The sequence below is a fragment of the Dasypus novemcinctus genome, chromosome 23 (genome assembly GCF_030445035.2).
Source record: "Dasypus novemcinctus isolate mDasNov1 chromosome 23, mDasNov1.1.hap2, whole genome shotgun sequence".
Taxonomy (NCBI): Eukaryota; Metazoa; Chordata; class Mammalia; order Cingulata; family Dasypodidae; genus Dasypus; species Dasypus novemcinctus.
The window spans coordinates 28238526-28260565 of record NC_080695.1 but is presented as its reverse complement, the minus strand read 5'-3'; the positions used below and the strand labels follow the sequence as shown (position 1 = coordinate 28260565).

The following is a 22040-nucleotide window of genomic DNA, read 5'->3' as shown; positions in this document are numbered from 1 at the left end:
AAATTCAATTTAGTCCCTTGCTAATTCCCTTGAATGCTTCTCTTTGCCCTTGTGATAAAATAAGCATGCCTCGGGGGCTTCCAAAGGACCTGGTCTGTGCTTCCCCTTCACGCTTCTCCAATGTCTTCCGCTAATCTCTTACCACTTTTCAATTCCTCTCTAATTCTCATCACTGACCCCAGAGTCACACAAATTGGCCCTTCTACCTCATGTCTCTTCCATGTTTCCTTCTGAAACATGCTCCCCTGCAAACTCCAGACTTCAGTTGCCTTCAATACTCACCTCAAGTGCCACTTCTTCCAGGAAAACTTCCCTAGAAACCCATACTCCCAGCTGGGATTAGGTACCCTGTGGATTTTTTTTTGTCTCCAGCAACGATATTGTGGCTTACACATTAGTTTTTTCCAGTGACCCCGCCTTGTGGTTAATGTTTTCACACCTACCTAGCAGAGGTCTTGCATTATCAGTTTCAGATTAGGTTTGTTGAATAAATGATGAACGAATAATACCACTCTGGGCTCCTCCTAGGGACCAAATGTCTGATTTCTTGGTCCAAGGTTTCAAGGTCAGAAGTAAAGGGTTCCTGTCTGGGTCTCCATTAGAGACCCCCCTTTCTTTTTTTTTTAACTTTTATTTGCATTTATTGTGTGCTGAAGTTATTCCCGAGTCATAAATTTTTGTTTCTTCAGTTTTTTCTGGGATATCTTTTTCTTCTGTGCAACCTCCTCTTCTGGTTTAGGAACAATTTGTTCTTTTTCAGTAAGGATCATCTCCACGTGGCAGGGGGAGCTCATGTGTGGGTTAATCCGACCACGAGCTCTGGTAAGTACGCCGATGGATCTTGGGGTCTTTGTTCACCTGGATGTGCTCAGTGACCAGAGAATCTACATCTAAACCTTTAAGTTCAGCATTACTCTCTGTGTTTTTAAGCATGTGCAACAAAAATTCAGCGCTCTTTTTGGGCCACCGACCCTGTGTCCAGTCCCACTGTTTGGCCTGGGCACACCTACCAACACCACCATTATAACGATGGAATGGCACACATTGCTTCTGTAAAGTGACATCTTTCAGATACTTGGTGGCTTTACGAATATGCATACCCTTGATGGCCTGGGCAGTTTCTCAGGTGCTCTTAAAGTGAACATGAAGATTTGAACCTCTTGATTTGCGTGATTTTGTGGGATTTTCTGGATCAAGGGAATAGTGAACCATTTTCAGAGATGACCTGGAAGGCAACACAGCACAATCCTGTCAAGTCAAGAATACCTCAGATGACTTACCGGAAGAGGACAGAGCTCTGACCTCACCCCCGGCTGACAGAAGTTTCAAGGTCAAGGGGAGCCTTTTGCCTGTTCTAAGAGGGAACTTGAGAGGGTGGGGCAGGCCAGGGGATTTGCATTCACCCCAGCCTAGATAAGCGAGTTAAGAGAAGCAAGCCAAGTCATCTCTGATGAAGAAGACTCCCACACTGGGAGAGTGTGGGCCAGCCAGGCCCCCTTCTCTACTCACTTGAGCTGTATTTCCCGCCCTCCCTCTCTGAGTCATACTGACCACTTCCCTCCCTACCCTTTGCCTCCTGACCAACCCTCTGCTCTCTTGCTTTGTCAGTATCTCGGTCCAGCTGTCTCTTGGGTGACCTCAGAGCTCAGAGCCCCTGGCCTGGCCTTCCAGTCATGACCAGGACAGCCTTCCTCCTGCTGATGGGTGAGTTGGAGCCCGGAAGAAGGGATGCTGGGGGGTGGGATCCAGGCGAGTCAGGGTCCCAAAATTGGGGGCCTAGCTGGAGGATCAGGGTGCAGCTAGGGAGACACTAGAAGACATGTATCTTGGACTCAGCCATTAGGGGAAGCAGAGTCTATGGAGGGAGAGGGTGTTGAGGAATCAGTTTGGGAGGTAGTTCAAGAGATGCCAGAAGAGGGGCAGCTGCCTGTCCAATCCTAAGATTTCTAAGGCAGGGCAGAACAAGTCAAGCCCGTGCTCCATCCAAAGTCTGCTTGGACTCTCTCCCTTGTAGGAGCCCCGAGGGTAGTGGTGGGGAAGGATTTCTTAAGAGCTTGGGTGACGTTCTGCAGAAATGGAGGAACAGAAACTTGGTAGCAGACCGGTGGGTGAGAAGCTGTCTTCAAACCATCTCAAGGAAAGCAGCAGCTCTGAAGGAGGCTGCACCCCTGTTCAGAAGACAGGAGACTTTGGGGTTTTGGATACAGAGAAGAGAGGGCATACTGGAGGCCTGGGAGATGTAGCCAGGGCCGCTGGAGCAGGAGAAAGAGGCTTCTCCAAAGCCTCTCCTTCTTCTTCCGTCCCAGCCTTAGCTGCTGCTTTCTGCTTCAACTTGGACACGGACCAGCCAACCACCTTCCACAGTGACAGCGCTGGGTTTGGACACAGCGTGGTCCAGTATGCCAACTCCTGGTGAGGACCGTTGGCTGACTGCCTTGGCTCTCATGCACCTCTCTCCCTGCCCAAGGGTCCTGTTCCAGCCCCCTCCCTTTATTCACCAACTTCCCTTTTTCTCTCTGGGGGTGGCAGCTTCCCTAAGCTTACAGATATTTGGACAGAAAGTAGGAGTTGTGTTGCCATGATGACGACCATGGCTAACATTTATCGAGCACTTACAAGGATGCGCTGGGCCAAGCATGTTCTGTGCAGACACTCATCCAGGCCTCACACACCTGATGAGGTTTGAACCAGTCATTCAACAAGTGTTTTTTGAGGGTCTCCTATATGCTAGGTACTGTCTCAGGAGTTGGGCATACAGCCACCAAGACAGACAAAATCCCTCCCCGTGTGGAACTTAAATTGGTATTTATCTCCATTTTACAGATGAGGACATGGAGGCTCAGAGAGGTAAAGGAAGCTTGCTGGAGTGGCAGGCTGCCCCAGCATCCAGCCCTTAATTGCTATATTCCCCATCTCCCTGCAGGGTAATGGTGGGAGCCCCCCAGGAGATCAGGGCTGCCAACCAATCAGGCGGCCTCTACCAGTGCGACTACAGCACAAGCGCCTGCGAGCCCTTCTCCCTGCAGGGTGAGTCCCGGCCCCCTCCAGGACCCCATCGAGAGGCCCACCTGTGCACACACCTAGACTTGCTGTCCATTCCCTGTTTGCTGGCGGGGAGGAGGGGGGATGCTTCTGGGGGGAGGCTAGAGCCCCACTTCCCAGCCTCTGTGCTGTCCGCAGTCCCCTCGTTCTCAGACAGGATTCCTGACCCCTCCAGGTCTCTAGTCTCATCGCACCCCTGCCTCCCCTACTCCCTGCTGCTCTGCCAATACCTGGAAGCCTCCTTCTGTCAGACTTCCTTGTCTCCCAGGTCCAGGGTGACCCCAGCCCACCTCTTTGGTCCCCTAATGTGACCCCACATACACATCTGTCCCCTCAGTGCCCCCAGAGGCTGTGAACATGTCCCTGGGCCTGTCCCTGGCAGCCGCCACCAACCCCTCCCGGCTGCTGGTAAGTTGGCCTGGGTCATGGGAGGGACTTGAGGGGCCCCGGGGTGCTGGGGCTGGGGGTCTCAGGGAAGGGGGAGTTGGGAGGGTGGGAAGGAGCAAGGGCAGCCCCTCTCACTGGCACCCTCTGCGCCCAGGCCTGTGGCCCCACCTTGCACCAGGCCTGTAGGGAGAGCATGCACTTGACCGGGCTCTGCTTCTTGCTGACCTACCCATCCTCTTACCCCCGGAGGTTCCCCGCCGCCCTGCAGGGTGAGTGTTGGCAGCCTCTGGGTCCTGCAAGGAGCCCTCATAGAGCCCTCATACCTCAGACGGGGGTGGCATGGGACCAGGGAAACTGACCAGAATGGACAAGAGCGAGGGGACCTGGGGAAAATGTTTTCCTCTGCCTACTTTTCCACCCTGCCCCATCACTGTCGAGCTGTGCGAACTTTCCCAAGACCATACCCTCTCTGGGCTCAGTTACTTTGTGTATCCAATAAGGATAATAACACACCAAGCCTGGGAGAGTGACATGGATGACCATGGCCAGGGCTCAGCTGAGTGTCTGGCGTGTGACAAGGGCTTACTAGATGCCAGCTACTGATGTTTTTCAAGAGAAGGGGATTTATTTTGACTTGCTGCACCCTGGGTGCTGACTGACTTGTGCAGTGGGCTGGAAAAGGGTGGAGAGCCTAAGTGGTGTGTGTGTGTACGGGTATGGGTGCAGGTAGGGGCACACGGTCTGGCTTCCCTGGCTGATGGGGAGGGGGACAAAGGGGTGGAGCCGTAAGCTTTTCTCCCCCAGAGCACCCATTCTCTAGGGTGGGAGGCCTTGAGGCAGAATGGGGAAGCTAGGAGCTAAGAAGGGCTGCTCCCCTCCGTGAGTTGGGAGGACTTCTCCTTTGAAAAGATTTTGCTTTCACTCAGGAGGGGGGCCCATAATTAAACTGAGAACTGGAGGGCCAGTGTGTGGCTGTCGCCTGGGGCCACATCAAAAAACGATTGAACAAGAACCCTTCTCAGCACCAGAGAAGGCCGACCCTGGCGCCCCTGAGCTGGAGCAGGACTCTTTGCTTGCTGGCCTGAGGGGACACTGGGGGCGGAGGTGGGGGAGGGCAAGGACAGCCCAGGGGGCAGGAGGACGTGCTCAGCTCTCCACCTCTGGACGGAAGGAACTTCCAGTGAGTCCCGGGGGCGCGGGTGGGAGCAGCTAACGCCCAGCTGTGCGAGACTAGGCCCCACCCCGGGGCGGGGCTCGGGTCGCAGGCTGGGGGGTGGGACGGGGCGGGCCAGGAGGCTGAGGTCCTGGCTGAGGAGGGTCGTTGGAAGACCCGCGTCATCTTCCCCAGAGTGCCCGAGGCAGGAGCAGGACATTGCGTTCCTGATTGACGGCTCGGGCAGCATCAGCCGCCCGGACTTTGCCAAGATGATAAACTTCGTGAAGGCCGAGATGAGCCAGTTCCAGAGGCCCACCACCCAGGTGTGCCCTCGGCACGGGGCGGGGGTGGGGGGCGGGCGGGGAGGCGGGTCTGCGGGGCAGTGCTGGGGTGGTGGTTTGTCAAGGGGGCGCCGGGAGGGGCGGGGCCGGGGAGGATGAGGGTGGGGGGTGCTGGCAGGGGCAGTGCCCGGGAGTGGGTGCCCGGAGGGGCACTAGGGCCTCTGGGAAAGCCGGCTCAACCTCCACCGTCCCATGGTTCGCCCAGTTCGCCCTGATGCAGTTCTCGGACAAATTCAAGACACATTTCACTTTCAATAAGTTCACATCCAGATCAGACCCACTAAGCCTGTTGAATGACGTCTCCCAGCTGGGCGGGTGGACGTTCACGGCCACTGCCATCCAAATGGTCATGTGAGTCCTGACTTCACTTGGGGCTTTCCCCAAAGTATCCCTTTGGGCCTCATCCATCTCCCTGAGGAGGGGACCGGCGGGGACTGACATCCAGCTGGGAGGGTGTCCAGATGCAGGCGCCTCTCGCTCCCACGGCGTCGGGCTCTGGTAACCCACCGGCCTCGGCCCCTCTTCTTCCCCACAGAAGGCAACTGTTCAGTGCCCAAGGGGGGTCTCGCAGGGATGCCACCAAGATCCTCATCGTCATCACCGATGGGAAGAAACAAAAAGACTGGCTGGGCTACGGGGATGTCATCCCCGAGGCTGAGGCTGCAGGCATCGTCCGCTATGCCATCGGGGTAAGAAGCGGGCTTCCCGGTACTTCCTCCCACTGCATCTTCTCGAAGCAACTTCCCTTTCAAGGACAGAAACCCTGGCTCTTGAGGTTCCTGCTGCCTTCAGGATGAAAACCCTGTCCTGCCCGGGGAACCCACAGTCCTTCTCCCGCCACTCCTCCGTGCTTTCTGGGTCTCAGCTTTCCCGCCTGTACACTGGGTGTGATCAGATGAAGGCTGCTACTGAAGGGTGTCGGTGCCTGGCAAGTAGCAGGCATAGCAGAGTTATCAGGATTTTCACTGAGGTGGTCTTTGCTGGGGACAGGTGGGGTCGGCTTTTCAAAACAGAGATTCCATGCAAGAATTAAACAGCATCGCATCGGCACCGCCTCACAAACATGTATTTCAAGTGGACAACTTTGATGCTTTGAGGGACATTCAAAACCAGCTGAAGGAGAAGATCTTTGCCATTGAAGGTAAGTCAGAGATGGAGCTTCTGGCTTTGGAAACCCTGACCCATAAATGCTTTTCTTCCATGAACCCAATGTCGCAGCACCCGTGGGTGTTGGTCTCCGACTTTAGACCTTCCCAAAGCAGAACCGAAGCCTGCCTTGCCCTCTGGAAACCAGGCGTCCTGCCCTCTCCCCAGGCACACAGTCCGTGAGCAGTAGCTCATTCGAGCTGGAGATGTCCCAGGAGGGCTTCAGCGCTGCGCTCCTGCCTGTGCGTGAGTGGGGCCTGTTTCACTGATTGGGGTGGGGGGCAAGGGCGAGGAGGGAGCAGGGGAGGTGGGGGAGGGTGTGAGGAGTTGATACCTGGCATTTCAGGATGGAACACGCTGTCTGCTGGCTCCAGCCTGCTCAATCCTGGAATCCTTTCCTCCCAGGACGGACCAGTTCTGGGGGCTGTGGGGAGCTTCGGCTGGTCTGGAGGTGCCTTCCTGTACCCTCCAAATATGAACCCCACCTTCATCAACATGTCTCAGGAGAACACGGACATGGAGGACTCTTACCTGGGTGAGAAAAGGCCGGCTTGGGGGACAGGCTGGGAGCTCAGCTGCCTGGGGAGGGCAGGAGCCCAGGGGAAGTGGGGGGAGCCCATGTGCTGAGGCCTTGCCCCCCCCAGGTTACTCCACCGAGTTGGCCCTTTGGAAGGGGGTGCAGAACCTGATCCTGGGGGCTCCCCGCTATCAGCACACGGGCAAAGCTGTGATCTTCACCCAGAAGCTCAGGCAATGGGTGCTGAAGGCAGAAGTCACTGGGACCCAGGTGGGGTGTGGTGGAAGCCAGAGTGGGGGGCAGGAGGCGGGCAGGGTGGCAGGGGCTGAGAGGGAGAGGATGAAGGGCCATGGGGCCCGCGTGGGAAGGGTCCTGTCTTGGGGAGAGCCGGGCCCTGGCCCAGCAGGGGCGTCTGGGAGGGCAGGCAGGATGGCTCCAGGCTGTGCCCTCCAGATCGGCTCCTACTTCGGGGCTTCCCTCTGTGCCGTGGACGTGAACAGAGACGGCAGCACCGACCTGGTCCTCGTCGGGGCCCCCCATTACTACGAGCAGACCCGGGGGGGGCAAGTGTCCATCTGCCCCTTCCCCAGAGGGGTGAGTGGCTGACGGGGCCTGGGCTGGGGGGTTGTCCGGGGCTGGGGTGGGGTGGTGGGGTCACCCTCCTGGGCACCTGGCACCGGTTTTGTTCTGCAGCGAGCCAGGTGGCAGTGTGAGGCTGTTCTCCGCGGGGAGCAGGGCCACCCCTGGGGCCGCTTTGGGGCGGCCCTGACAGTGCTGGGGGACGTGAATGGGGACAAGCTGACGGACGTGGCCGTTGGGGCCCCAGGGGAGCAGGAGAACCGGGGCGCTGTCTACCTATTTCATGGAACCTCAGGGCTGGGCCTCGGCCCCTCCCACAGCCAGGTGAGGCCAGTCACTGTCTCTGTTGCTATGACAACCCCCTCCTAGCTCCTCCCCCTCTTTCACATGCCACTTAGAAAATCCTTCCCTTTTACTTCAACTCACCGTCCTGGCCCAGCACTGGGCACCTTCTGGGCAGTGAGACAAATCTGTGCAATCTGAGAAATGAAAACGTTGATGGGCCTGTACCCCGCCTAACCCAGTGCTCGGGCTCTCAGTGGCTCTGTCGCCCATCACTTAGGCTTTGCTGCCTCAGTACGCTTGGCCACTCTCCCTTCATCACCCTGGAGGATCTATGACTTGATTCCTTCCTGCCATCAGCAGTCTTGCCATATATCCATCCAGGCAGGAGCCTTCCACCTAATAGGGCAGGTTGCCTAAGAAGGGAGGGCTGTTTCCCTAGACACAAGTCAAGGAAACCCGAATTTAAACATTGGCAAAGGGTCTGAATGGAGATCGCTCCTAAGGGGACGTACAAATGGCCAAGAAGCACATGAAAAGGTGCTCAGCATCACTGGACATTAGGGAAATGCATTTCAAAACCACCACGAGATACCACTTCACACCCATTCGACTGGCAGTTTCTCAAAAGGTTAACCATAGAGTTACCATATGAGCTAGAAATTCCACTCATAGGTATATACGTACAAAATGAAGACATATGTCCACATACAAAATGTGCATATTCACAGCAGCGTTATTCACAATAGCAAAAAAGTAGGAACAATCCAAATGGATAAATAAAATGTGATATAGTCCTCACATTATGACTGAATAATATCCAGTTCAGTCATAATGTATTAGTCAGCCAAAGGGGTGCTGATACAAAATACCAGAAGTCTGTTGGTTTTTATAAAGGGCTTTTATAAATAAATAATTTGGGGTAGAAGTTTACAGATACCAGACCATAAAGCATAAGTTATTTCCCTCACCAAAGTCTGTTGCCACATGTTGGAGCAAGATGGCTGCCGATGTCTGCCAGGGTTCAGGCTTCCTGGGTTTCTCTCTTCCCAGGGCTTATTTCTCTCTGGGCTCAGCTCCTCTATTTTCTCCACAAGGCCAGCAGTAGATTCTCAGGCGACTGGCTCTGTCTCTCTCCCCCTGGGAGCTCAATTCTCTCTGGGCTCATCCACTTTGCTCCTCTGTGTGCTTACTTCCCGGGCTCCAGCTCAAAACTCCAACCAAAACTCCAACTAATTTCTCTGCTGCTCTGCCATGCAGTTTTATCTGTGACCCACCTTGGTGGGTGAGGACTTGACATCCTACAGACATGGCCCAATCAAAGCCCTAATCATAACTTAATCATGTCCAGGTACAGACCAGATTACAAGCACAATCCAATATCTTTTTTTGGAATCCATAAACCATATCAAACTGCTACACATAAAAAGGAATGAAGTTCTGATACATGCTACAACATGGATGAACCTTGAAAACATGTTCAGAGAAGGAAGCCTGACACTACAGTCCAAGTTTTGTATGAGTCTGTTCATATGAAATGTACAGAACAGGCAAATCCAGAGAAATGGAAAGTAGACTTGGCAGTTTCTAGGGACTGGGGTAGGGAGAAGTTAGAGGCATGGGTGTGTGCGACTTTTTTAGGGTGCAGGGTTTCTTCCGGGGATGATAAAAATGTTCTAAAATTGATTGCGATGATGGTTGCCCAAGCTCTGTGGACACACTAGTTGTATATTTTTAAAGGGTGAATTGAATGATCTATGACTTGTAGTTCAATAAAGTTATGGGAAAAAACATCAAGGAAGGTCCCTGCAAGTCTGCCACTTTCTAGCTGTGTGATCCTGGTCAGGTCCCTCACCTCTCTGTGCCTCAGTTTCCTGCTCTGTAAAATGGGGATGCTAATAGACCAACCTCGTTGGGTTGCTGCTGTGAGGAGTGAACGAGTTAGTGCTAGTGTGTAGAACAGTGTCTGGCCGTACTAGGGGCTTTATTAACGTAACCTCTTCTTGCTGTCATCATCGTTATCATTAATACACTTTTACAACTGCAGGGGTTCTAAGGCCTTGCTTACTTCTCATTCTTCAGTGAGAACCTTCAGTTGATTGTGAAGTCTGTTCAATCCTCACCAATGTGTTTGAGGCATATTCAGTCACAGCGGGGTCCCGTCCATTGAGCGCCCCGATTCGTCATCTCTCAGGAATTGGTACAAAAGCTGCAGAAGCTGGTGGCTGAGCCAGCAGCTGGGGTTCAGACGGGGGCCCTCCTCTGACTCGCCCTCACTGGTCCCCACCACTCTGCCTCTGAAGTTGCCAGGTCTTGGGGGGGAGGGGGTTGCTGTAGCTCTGGGTCAACTGAGCCCCCCCCCCACCTTTTGTCTGTTCTTTCTGGGCCCCTGCTACCTGTGGAGTTCCTAGCCCCTCTGGGCAAAGGAACAGAAGAAGCTCTCCAAACCTCAGCAAGCAGAATTTGCTTTGGAGTTGCACTAAAGCACTTTCCCCTGTGAGGAGAAAGAGGCCTCCCCCAAGACCCCCAGGCTGCCCACCCAGCCCTGTCTGTTCCCTTTGCTGCAGTCAGCTGTGCCCCTCGATGGCAAGTATTGCTGGCATTAGAGCCACAGGCCTGACTCAAAGATGAGGCCTTTTCGGATTCCACGATTTTCCCTCTCCCGACCCCCCCACTCCCCCGTCCCAAATCCCATCTCTTACCTGATCGCAAAGGGCTTGCTCTCCACTTGGTCCCATACCACATGTGAGGATCTCATAGCCATATCCATTCTCCTGGGTGTGGAGACACCGATATTGACCCCGTGGCTGTGTTTGTGCTTTTCCCATCTGCTGGCCTTTTTCTTTCTAGACTCCCTTTGTGTTGGGGAGTTTTCTCTTTTTATTTCATCATTATTACTCTTTTTTTTTTTTAAAGATTTATTTTTTTATTTATTTCACCCCTTCCCCCCAAACCCCCCACCCCACCCCAGTTGTCTGCTCTTTGTTTCCATTTGCCATGTGTTCTTTTTTGTCCGCTTCTATTCTTGTCAGCGGCACCTGAAATTTGTGTCTCTTTTTGTTGTGTCATCTTTTTTTTTTTTTAAAGATTTATTTATTTATTTCTCTCCCCTTCACCCCCTCCCCGCCCCCAACGCCGGTTGTCTGTTCTGTGTCTATTTGCTGCGTCGTCTTTGTTCGCCTCTGTTGCTATCAGAGGCACAGGAATCTATGTTTCTTTTTGTTGCGTCATCTTGTTGAATCAGCTCTCTGTGTATGCGGCGCCATTCCTGGGCAGGTTGCACTTTCTTTCACGCTGGGCGGCTCTCCTTATGGGGTGCACTCCTTGTGCATGGGGCTCCCCTACACGGGGGGACACCCCTGCATGGCACTCCTTGTGCACATCAGCACTGCACGTGGGCCAGCTCCACATGGGTCAAGGAGGCTTGGGGTTTGAACTGTGGACCTCCCATGTGGTAGACGGACGCCCTAACCACTGGGCCAAGTCCACTTCCCCATTATTACTCTTAACGTCCATGAGTCCCAGGGGAGCCCAGAGGTTTAAGGGGCACATTCTCAGAGGAGCTGGGCATTACCTGGGCAATGGTAATCAGTGGGGAGGTGACGTCCAGAAGGGCGGAAGTGGGTGAAGGCACAGCCACACCCCTCCCCAACTTCGTCCCTCCTTGTCTTCTGAAGAGACAGGGTGGCAGTAGGGAGCAAGAAGGGCCCTTGGGATCTGGGGTCTGAGGATCTGGCTTCAGGTCTGGAATAGACCTCTGAGAAGCTGTGTGAACTTGGAGCAGCCCTCCAACCTTCTCCTGTACCCACAAGTGAGGTTGGAAGTCCCTTCCGCCTGAAAACTCATCAAAATTTATTCCCTGCTGGCCAAATGCCAGGCACTGTTCTAAGAACTATACCAATGACCTCTTTTAATGCTCATAGCTAAGCCCTGAGGCACTGTTATCCACATGTGAAAGATGGATAAACTGAGGCAAGGGAGATTGACTCCTTGCCCAAAGCCTCATGGCTCATAAGTGGAGGAGCTGGATTTTGAACCTGAGACTTAATGAATGAGTGAATTTTTAGTCTCCATCCCTTCATTTCTTAGGAATCTTTTCTTTCACCAGTCATCATTCCCTCTCCTCACCCCTCCTGGCCACTTCCTGAGGATAACTTTTTACCACCCACCCCTTCTTTCTGTCTCCCACATGCCTGCCTTGCTCTTCCTCTTATTTACTTCTTTCCAACTTGTCCCCCTCACCCCCAACTTGCCTCTCCTTTCCCTCTCTGGGCAGCGGATCTCCGGCTCTGAGTTTTCTCCCAAGCTCCAGTATTTTGGGCAGTCGCTGAGCGGGGGCCAGGACCTCACCCAGGACGGACTGGTGGACCTGGCGGTGGGGGCCCGGGGGCAGGCCCTGCTGCTCAGGTGAGAACAGCCTTCTTCAGACATCCCGCATGGGGCCCTGGGTCCACCAGCCCACCCAGCACCCTCTCCTTCCCTACCCCACCCCCCAATCCCAGGATTCTGTACCAGGAGCCAAGCACCTGTCCTCAGCTCCACCTTCCATCCACAGAACCAGACCCGTGCTCTGGGTGCAGGGAAGAGTGCACTTCACACCTGCAGAGATCGCGAGGTCCGTGTTTGAGTGTCACGAGCCGGTGGCTGGTGTCCAGGCTCTGGGTACCGCCATGGTCTGCCTTCATATTTATGAAAATCCCAAGACCAGGCTGAGTGAGTCCCCCCTCCCCAGCTGAAGTCCCCCACCAGCACTCCTGTCTCTCCTGCCTTGGCCCTTGCCCACCTGAGGAGTTTCTGGCTCTCTTGGTCCTCCCCATCCCCTGCTGTTTTCGTTTCTTGCCTGCTAAAACGAATATCAAGCAGTGGGTTGGCTTAAACAACTGGAATTTATTGGTGCTCAGCTTTGAAGCTAGGAGAAGTAAAAAAATCAGGGCGTCATCCACGCAATGCTTTCTCCCAGGAGACTGGCGTTCTGGGGCTGGCTGCCGGTGATCCTCGGTCCTTGGCTTAACGTCACGTGGCAAGACACATGGCGGCCTCTCCTGGCTTCTCCTCTGGGTTCCGTTGATTTCCCGCATCTGCTGCTCCCTGTGCCTTGCTTTCTGTGTGTCTGATTTTCACACTGCTTGTAAGCGACTCCAGGAATAGGATTAAGACCCAGCCTGATTCAGTCGGGCCACACCTCAAATGGCATAATCTCATCAGAAGGTCCTATTTCCAATGGGTCCACATCCACAGTATTGGAATAAGAGTAAGAATGTGTATTTTTGGAGTACATACCTCTAAGCCACCAACTTCTCTCCCCTCCAGGGGGCCTCCAAAGCTCCGTGACCTATGACCTGACCCTCGACCCTGGCCGCCTGAAGCCTCGTGCCATATTCAGTGAGACAATGACCCGGAACCTGACTCGAGTCCAGGTCCTTGGGCTGAGCCAGTTCTGTGAGACTGTGGAGCTGCTCCTCCCGGTGAGAGGGCCTCGGGGACCTGGGAAAAGAGAGAGACGGGTGAAGGCGATTCTGAGGTTGGCAGCAGAGTGGGCAGGGCAAAACCTGGTGCATTCTGGTCTTCTCTGTGGCCCCAGCTCCAGTACGGGACCTTGCATGCAGGAAGTGCCTAATACATGCTAACCGAGTGAGGGAGGGAGTGAATGAATGAGGTCAGATGCAACTGGCAGAATACACAGCTGGGTTGCGGGGACAGGAGGACAGCTGCTTTGGAGAACTATTGGGCCGCTCGTGTGGGGCAGGCCCTCTGAGGACATTCCAGTGGACAAAACAGTCCTTGCCCTCAAGGATCTCCCAGACCGCGGTGCACACGGGCCTAGATGACAGGCGTCAGGTAGCGATAAATGCTGGGAAGAAAGATCAAGCCAGGGCCCAACAGAGCAGGGGCAGGGAGGCCTCTGGGAAGGGGCGAGGTTTGAATAGACATTGAGTAAAGGGAGGGAGCCGTGTGCCTGTCTGAGAGGAGAGCGTTCCGGTCAGAGGACAGCAAAAGCAAAGGTTCCGAGGTAATAAAACGAGCAAACGTTTGTCAGGCACAGGGAGGCGTTGTTGCTAGCCCGTTTTACAGGCAAGGAGGCTGGGGCACAGCCTCTTCCTTAACCTCAGCTCTCGCCACCGTCCCCTCTCTAGGCCTGCGTGGAGGACTCGGTGACACCCATCACTTTGCGCCTCAACTTCTCCCTGGAGGGCAAGCCCATCCCCTCCTCCAGGAGCCTCCGGCCCATGCTGTCTGTGGACGTTCCGAGATACTACACGGCCTCGGTGAGTTCTGGGCCAGGGGCTCCCAGAGTGGGTGGGGGAGCGTGGACCCGGAACTCAGGGAAACCCTGCTCTGCTTTCCCTCCCAGCTCCCCTTTGAGAAGAACTGTGGGGGCCGACCGCATCTGTCAGGATGACCTTGGCATCTCCCTCACGTCAAGGTGAGCATCCACTGACCCGGATCGCCCTGGACCCCAGCCTCCCTCCCCAAACCTGGGGCTCCCGCCCTTGGCTCCCCCTAACACTCCTGCCCTGTGCTGAGAGCCCAGGTGTCCCGCCACCCCCCACCCCGTCCATCTCCCACCCCACCCCCAGACCTTCTCTAGGCCTGCCCTAGCCACAGCGTCATCTCCTCCCCTCCCCGCACCCCAACTCCCAGCCTGGAGACCCTGGTGGTGGGGAGTAACCTGGAGCTGAACACGAAGGTGACAGTGTGGAACGATGGCGAGGACTCCTACGGAACCACAGTCAGCTTCTCTTACCCAGCGGGGGCTGTCCTATCGACGTGTGGCGGCCGTACAGGTAGCCCAGCTCTGGGGATGGAAGCGGCCGAGGGCCAGGGATCAGCACAGCCTCCTACGGCTGTGCTCAGAGCTTGGGCTGGGGTCCCCCGGGGGGCAGCCAAGAGGTCTGGACGGATCTTGGTTGGGGCACATGGTTGTGCCATCCGGGGCTGACCCGGGTTCACGCTGTGTCCAGCTCAGGGTGTATTTTCAGGAAACAGGCCCCCAGGAGTGAGTTCCTAGGGCCATTAATGTGGAGAGAGAAATGGGACCCTGCCTTAAATGTCCCTGTACCGACACCATGTCCATATTCTTCTTTCAAAGAAAAATATATTTTGGCCCCCAAGTATGTTAAATAATGTTGTATAGAAGAAAGGGTTGTATTTATTGGTTACTCTAGATCAGGAGTTGGCAAACTTTATCTACAAAGGTTCAGATAGCATTTTCCACTCTGTCTGTGCAGTCTCGTCGCAGTGCGACCCCGCTGTTGGGGTGTGAAAGCAGCCATGGCTGGCCAGTGAATGCATGAGCGTGGCTGTGGCCCTATACAACTTTGTTTACAGAAACTAGGGCTGCTGGGAGTCAAAGAGAAACGTTTCTTTTTTCTACTTGATATTATAGTTTTATTATAGTAAAAGGTTTCTAAATGAAGGAGATGCATAGGGCAGAGTCTGGGAGGGTCTCCAATGGAAGCTTCTCGGTCCTCTCCATGCAGAGTCAGAATGCCTCAGCCTCCCAGCACCTCGGTGTCATTATCAATCACAGAGGCTCAAGAGAGACAGATTTTTAATGAAAATTTCATTAGGAAAGATTTTAAGCATTCACACAAATAGAGTCGTTCCGCACACCCCCCAAAACCTTAATCACCTAGATTCAACAGTGGTTTAACATTGTGCCACATTTATTGCAGCTATCTTTTTTTTTTTTTGCTGAAGTATTTTAAAGCAAATCCTAGACATCATGTCACTCTCCCCCCTTGTTGTTCACTCTATAGCTCCGAACAGTGGGCCCATCTTCTCACATGATCCTCTACGCCATTATCACACCCAAAGAAATTAGACGTTGGTATCAGACCGTAATCAAATTTCCCTGAATGTCTCAAAAAGTGCCTTTTTACACCTGGTTTACTCGAACCAGGATCTAAACTAGATTCAAAGAAAATCAAACAAACAAAAAAATGAAAATAAACAAAAAAATAAGATAAACTAGAGTCACACATGGCCTTTGGTTACGTCTCGTCACTCTCTTTTTATCTAGTCGTCCCAGCAAGAGCATGTTTTGACTTAATGTACGAAATAGACTCCAGCTCTGTAAGGGGTAAGCATCCTGTCATTGAAAGCGCTCTTTGACGTATCAGCCAAATGCACAGTATGGACCTCTTTTGGATCTTGATTTTCACAAGTGATCTCTGATATGACATTTTGGGTACTGACATTAAAGAGTTATTGTTAATTTTCTTGGGTGTGGTTGTGGTGGGTATTATAGAATGTTATGTTAAATTATGTTAAAAAATCCTTATCTGTTAATGATATACATTGAAGTATTTCTGGATGAAAGTACATGATGCCTAGAATCTGCTTTAAAATATTCACCAAGGGGGAAAAAAGGGGGAGAACAGTTGACTACAACAAGAAGAATGTTGGTAATTTAAGCCGGGTGATGGGTATGTGGGGTTTCATTTATCTAGTCTCTCTCCTTTTGAGTGTGTTTGAGAATGTCTATAATAAAAAGCTTTTTAAAGACAGCAGCCAATAAAAGGAGAAAACTCTCTAATAAAGCCACACCTTGGATTTCTGCAGCGGGGGGGGGATGTTTGGCCGGAGAGTATCTAAGATTTTTTTTTTTATTTTTAAAGATTTATTTACTTTTTATTTATTTCTCTCCCCTTCCCCCCTCCTCAGTTGTCTGTTCTTTGTGTTCATTCGCTGTGTGTTCTTCTGTGTCCACTTGTATTTTTGTTAGCGGCTCCCGGAATCTGTACCTCGTGTTGTTGTGTCATCTTGCTGCATCATCTCTCCGTGTGTGCGGTGCCATTCCTGGTCAGGCTGAACTTTTTTTTTCATGCTGGGCGGCTCTCCTTACGGGGTGCACTCCTTGCACGTGGGGCTCCCCTACACGAGGGACACCCCTGTGTGGCACGGCACTCCTTGCGCGCATCAGCACTGCGCATGGGCCAGCTCATCACATGGGTCAGGAGGCCCTGGGTTTGAACCTTGGACCTCCCATATGGTAGGTGGATGCCCTATCCATTGGGCCAAATCCGCTTCCTTTTAAGAGCTTTTGTTAAACATAACCTGAAGAGGGATTCCAGGAAGCTGTGTCCCTCTGTGGGGTTGCTTTGGAACATTGACACATGCTCAGATGCTCTTCCACCCCCCATCCCAAGATGGTTTCCTCATCTGTCTGCTTGTTGTCTGCTCATTGTGACCACTTGTAGTCTGCTCATCTTCCTTTAGGAGGCCCGGGGAGACTGAACCTGGGACTTCCCATGTGGGAGATGGGTGCCACATCTGTCCCTGCTCATTGTATGCTCATTGTATCAGCTCCTTGCATCAGCTTGTCTTCTTTAGTAAGCACTGGGAACCAAACCCAGGACCTCCCGTGTGGGAGGCAGGCACCCAACTCCTTGAGCAACATTTGCTCCCTCAACTGTTCTTTTCCACCTGCCTCTGCCTAGGACCAGTCACACCTGCGCTCCCCGCGCCTGACCTGTGACAGCACCCTGGTTGGCCCCCAGGATCTTCGTAGCACCAGCTGCAGTTTCAGCCACCTCATCTTCCGCCAGGGCAATAAGGTCAGCCTGGCTGCCCCCTCCCCTAATCCCCTTTGCCCACCCTGCCTCGCCCCTCTACGGACCCCTCCCCTTCTCGCCTCCTCCTTAGATGGCCTTCATGATCACCTTTGATGTTGACCCCAAGGCCATGCTGGGACTCCAGTTGCTTCTGGTGGCCAATGTGAGCAGGTGAGCCAGACCCCCGCCTCCAGCCCCACCCTCCACCCCCACCCTCCACCCCACGCCTCCTTCTCTGGGGCCCCTGCCAACCGGGCTCCTCCTCTTTTTTCAGTGAGAACAACACCCCCAGGACCAGCAAGGCCACCTCCCAGCTGGAGTTCCCAGTGAAGTACTCTGTCTACACCGTGGTCAGCAGGTGCCACATCTCCATCTCCAGAGGGTTCTTCTCTGCTACCATGGGGGGAGGGGTGGTCCTCACAGCCCCTGCGGCTGCTGAGCAATCCGGGCTATCTTTAGTTATTTCGGTCACCCCCCTTTCAATTAGTAGATGCTGCTGGCAGTGCTTATTAACTAATGGACAAGTATTTATTGTGGGCTAGCTATGGTCATGACCACTGTGGTATCGTGATCATTGTCATTTCATAGGAAAGAGTTTTCAGAAGGCTTTCTCAAGCCCCAGACTACCTCAGTTCCCTAAGAGATATAAATATGAGATGTGCCTGTCTGCAGGGGCTCTTATATCCTTCTGGGGGAGCAAGGTTACCTTGACCCAAGCCAGGTTCTCTTCCTGGGCCGCTCCGTGGTTCTGTATCCTGGGGCAACGTGGATTTTCAGGAGAGGAGGGGGCCGAGGCCTCAGCTAAGTGTGGAAGGATCCACAGCATTGGGCTTGGCCAGCAGGAATTCTCAAACCCCTTAACTTTTGAGCAGGACCAGTCTTTGTTGCCAGGAACAGATTTGCCCCCTGCAGGACTTTTAAGAACACCTCCCTGCCCTGCTTTTCCATGTCCCTTTTGGGAAGGACAAAAAGAGATGATTTGCTTCCTCCAGAGATTGGAGTGTCAGGGAGACCCTGGGTAAAAGGGCCTTCAAGTGTTGCCCCAGGAGTCTCTGACTTATATGGTTTGGCCCTAAGGAGCCATCTCAAGTCAAGTCTGTGAGCCAAGGAGCAACATCAGGAGATACCGACGTAGCATTTGCCACATGCCAGGCCTAGTGCTGTGATTACTTCCGGAATCCATTTGAGGTGCAGTACAGAATTTTGAGCCCCTGTGATGTGTCATCAAAAACAAGACAAAATCCCTTGTGGCCCTTACGTGCGTGACAGGTGGTGGCCCATGTGGCTTAGCCTGGCTGCCCTCTCCTGCCAGTTCCTTCCACGGACCCCCTTGAACGTTCCCCTCCCACCTAGAGTTTCATGTGCTCCTTGGTACCTGGGCCCTTGCTCGGGGCTTGTGTGTGGGAGTCTGCACGGGGGTTTGCACATGTCCGTGCAGGGGACACCCGGGCAAGGCACACACCCATGTCCTGCAGCCCAGGCAGACCCGGCAGACGTGGCTGAGGGGCAGGGGGCCACAGAGGGGCCAGGGTGCGGTCTGGCATTTTGTGGGGAGTTTCTTGCAAGTGAGATGTGGTGGGACAGAATTTGGACCATGCAGACACAGGAGAGGCACCTGGGGAGCAGAGCAGGGCTGGTGGGTGGGGGGTGGAGCCACCCACGTGAGGGGCCAGGCCGGCCACCGGGTCTCCAGGCCTGGGCCCAAGAAGGCCTCAGGAGTAGTTAAACCAAGTCCCGGCAGAGCATCTACCGTGGGGCCCTCCCTCACCTCCAAGCCCCATGCCCAGAGAAGTCAAGAAAATGGGAGCAAATGGCTCCTGGGAAAAGCTGCGGGAGTCCAGAGAGGGGGCGGCATCCAGGGGGCATTTGGCCCTCCCAAGCTTTTGCTGTGTCTTACTTGCCCATGAAAGTCTGAAAGGGAAACTGGGATGCAGAAAGGGACAGACCTCAGCCCCTGCTCCCCCAGCCAGTCTGTGGCAGAGCTGTCCGCTCCTGTCACGGTCCCTTCTGTCCAACCCCCTTGGCTGTCTCCTCTCTAGGCAGTTTCTGCAAGCACCTAACACTCATTTCAAAGCCCAGACCTGCTCCCCTACAACTTCCCCTGACCCCAGCTCATCCACAGACCTCATCCCAGGTCACCCCAAAACCCCCACTGACCACTTGTCCCACGTGCTCCCAGCCCGAGCCCCCTCAGATGTCCCCCTGGAGCTTCAGTTCCGTGCATGCCTCTTCTTTCCCCAGCCACGAAAAATCCACCAAGTACCTCAACTTCTCGGCCTCGGAGGAGGAGGAGGGAAGCAGTGTGGTCAAGCATAGGTACCAGGCAAGTGGCGGAGACTGGGGAGCTCACACTGTAGCTTAGGGAGGGCCTAGGATCTGACCTGGGCCTGGCTCTGGCCTCACTGCCCTCTGTGCAGGTGAACAATCTGGGGCAGAGGGACCTGCCTGTCACCATGCACTTCTGGGTGCCCGTGGAGCTGAGCCGGGTAGCCGTGTGGACGCAGGCGGAGGTTGTCCTCCCCCAGGTACTCAAGCATTGTGGGTGGCTCCTCCACTAGTGCCTTTCACCTGAATTCCCCGTGACCTCACAAGACCCTGACACCCCAAGAGAGGCTCTCTCTGTCTTCCCTTAGTACCCGTCTGTTAAGTGCCCCTCAGAGAGGATAGAGCCCACGGAGCGTGACTTCCTGACCCACCTTCGGAAGAACCCTGTGCTGGTGAGGATGGTTCTGGGCTGGCCCCACCAAGCCACACATCGGAGGGTTTAATCAAGGCAGCCGTGCCACATTCAGATGGGTACTGCTGAACTGCCCTCCATATTCAGATGTGGCGGCTCCCCTCAAATTGGACAGTTTTTTGCTGTCTTCTTCAACCTCTCACCTCTCTCTGGCTTGGTTCTGCTCCTAGAACTGCTCCATTGCTGTCTGCCAGAAGTTCAGCTGTGACATACCCTCCTTTGGCGTCCAGGAGGAACTTGACTTCATCCTGAAGGGCAACCTCAGCTTTGGCTGGGTCAGCCAGGTGTGTAGGGTCCAACAGCAGAGCCCCTCCCCCAGACTCAGGTGGTACTTGGTGTGTCAGTGCCCACCCTGGTGCCAGGGCATTTCCTGAACTCTGAGCCTCCCCCAGAACCAGCCCCCCAGCTCCCCCCTCTCTTTTGCAGACAATGCAGAAGAAGGTACTGGTCGCAAGTGTGGCTGAAATCATGTTCAACACATCTGTGTATTCCCAGCTTCCGGGACAGGAGGCATTTATGAGAGCCCAGGTAGCGACTGGAGAGTGGGCAGCGGCCAGGCTGGTAGAGGGCTCCTGATACTAAATCTGGGATGTGTGGTGGGGGCTTGCCGGCCTGGAGGGAGGAAGGACGAAGGTCTCTGGGCAGGTGGTTGTCCCTAAGCTCACAAGTGCTTCTGCTTCTTGGAGCAGGGCTGGGGGAAGGAGGGAAAGTTCCTAAAGGTTAGGGAACCTGGGTGACATCTGGGCCAGCAAGAGGCTGAATGCTTGCTGATGGGGTCCCCTCCACTCCAGACAGAGACAGTCCTGGAGAAGTATGAGGTCTACAACCCCATTCCCCTCATTGTGGGCAGCTCGGTGGGAGGTCTGCTGCTGCTGGCTCTCATCACAGCCACGCTGTACAAGGTGAGTGTTTTATCCACTCTTGACCCCACCAACATGGGACCCAAAGCGTGAGGAAGAGCTCATCTGAGAGGCATGCAAGACTGGCACACTTCCCCACAAGGCCACTGAATGTGAGAGACCCCTTCCCACCTATGGCACCCCCAGTGCTCAAGTCTCCTCCGTGTTTGTACTTTTCCTGTCTGATATCCTCCTCTAACTTCTCTTTCCTCGCTTCTCCACCTCTACATACTTCTGACAGGAGATTATGCTATAAAAGCACAGATCCAGGTTTGAATGTTGACACTGCCTTTGATTCTTTCTGGACCATAGGCAAGTTCCTTGTTCACTTGCTCTTTTTTTTTTCTCTTCAATTTCTCTCCCCTTCCCCTACTCCCCCCCCCCCCCCCAGTTGTCTGCTCTCTGTGTCCATTCTCTGTGTGTTCTTCTGTGACCTCTTCTATTCTCGTCAGCAGCACACTGAATCTGTGTTTTCTTTTTGTTGTGTCATCTTATTGTGTCAGCTCTCCATGTGTGCAGCGCCATTCTTGGTCAGGCTGCACTTCCTTTCGCTCTGGGTGGCTCTCCTTACGGGATGCACTCCTCATGCGTGGGGCACACCCCTGCATGGCAGGGCACTCCTTGCGCACATCAGCACTGCGCATGGGCCAGCTCCGCACGGGTCAAGGAGGCCCGGGGTTTGAACCACAGACCTCCCATGTGGTAGGTGGATGCCCTGTCCATTGGGCCAAGTCCACTTCCCTCACTTGATCTTAATCCACAGGAAATTCAACCCAGCTCTCATAATTATGGTAAAGTCTACATGACACAATGCATGTAAAGTTCCTAGCATGGTGCTTTGAACGTTGTAGTGGCTCAAGAAATGGCAGTTCCTCTCCTTCTCCCACTCATCTCTTTTTCTCTCTTCCACTGGAACTTTCGCATTTTCTTTTCCTCTCCTGCCCCCCACAGGTTGGCTTCTTTAAACGTCAGTACAAGGAAATGATGGAGGAAGCAAATGAAGGGACTGTTCCAGAAAATGGAGCATCAGATGCCACAGCTGCCCAATAAGAAAATACCTTGTGTTCTCCTTTGATCCTGCTCTCTCCTGGGAGGTTTATCAAACCCTTACTCTCACCTACGCAAGGCCCAAGGAGGAAGAAACATTCTACAGGAAAAAGCGGGGACCAGGCTGCTTTCTCTCTTTGGGAGAAAATGCCTTGCCTGGGATCGGCCATTTGTCTCATCAGGACCCCAGCACAGGGTCTCTGCCATACCCCACAAAGGACTTGACCTGGAATTTCTACCTGGAAATACACGGACCAAAAGTCCCAGTTCCTGGCTCCCTCTAAAAGTCAGCACTGAACAAGCCACTCTTCCTCATCCTTCTTCAGTGGCTCCCCATTACTCTCCGGAAA

At 53.9% G+C, this 22040-nt stretch overlaps 1 protein-coding gene across 1 annotated transcript; it reads left to right on the top strand.

The window, feature by feature from the left end:
* Positions 1-1587: 1587 nt before the first annotated feature.
* On the top strand, positions 1588-21824 carry LOC101415568 (integrin alpha-X). Its single transcript, XM_004479430.5, is given in 32 exon segments — positions 1588-1704; positions 2307-2412; positions 2924-3027; positions 3380-3450; positions 3584-3698; positions 4778-4908; positions 5132-5277; positions 5462-5615; positions 5917-6067; positions 6241-6314; positions 6478-6607; positions 6717-6859; positions 7043-7183; positions 7283-7492; positions 11727-11857; positions 12006-12163; positions 12761-12915; positions 13585-13716; positions 13803-13823; positions 13825-13874; positions 14093-14201; positions 14203-14235; positions 16894-17010; positions 17099-17178; positions 17282-17365; positions 19249-19330; positions 19425-19532; positions 19641-19724; positions 19915-20028; positions 20171-20272; positions 20536-20646; positions 21595-21824. Coding segments are annotated over 32 exon segments (3477 nt in total). The 5' UTR covers positions 1588-1673; the 3' UTR covers positions 21694-21824.
* The last annotated feature ends 216 nt before the right edge of the window (positions 21825-22040 follow it).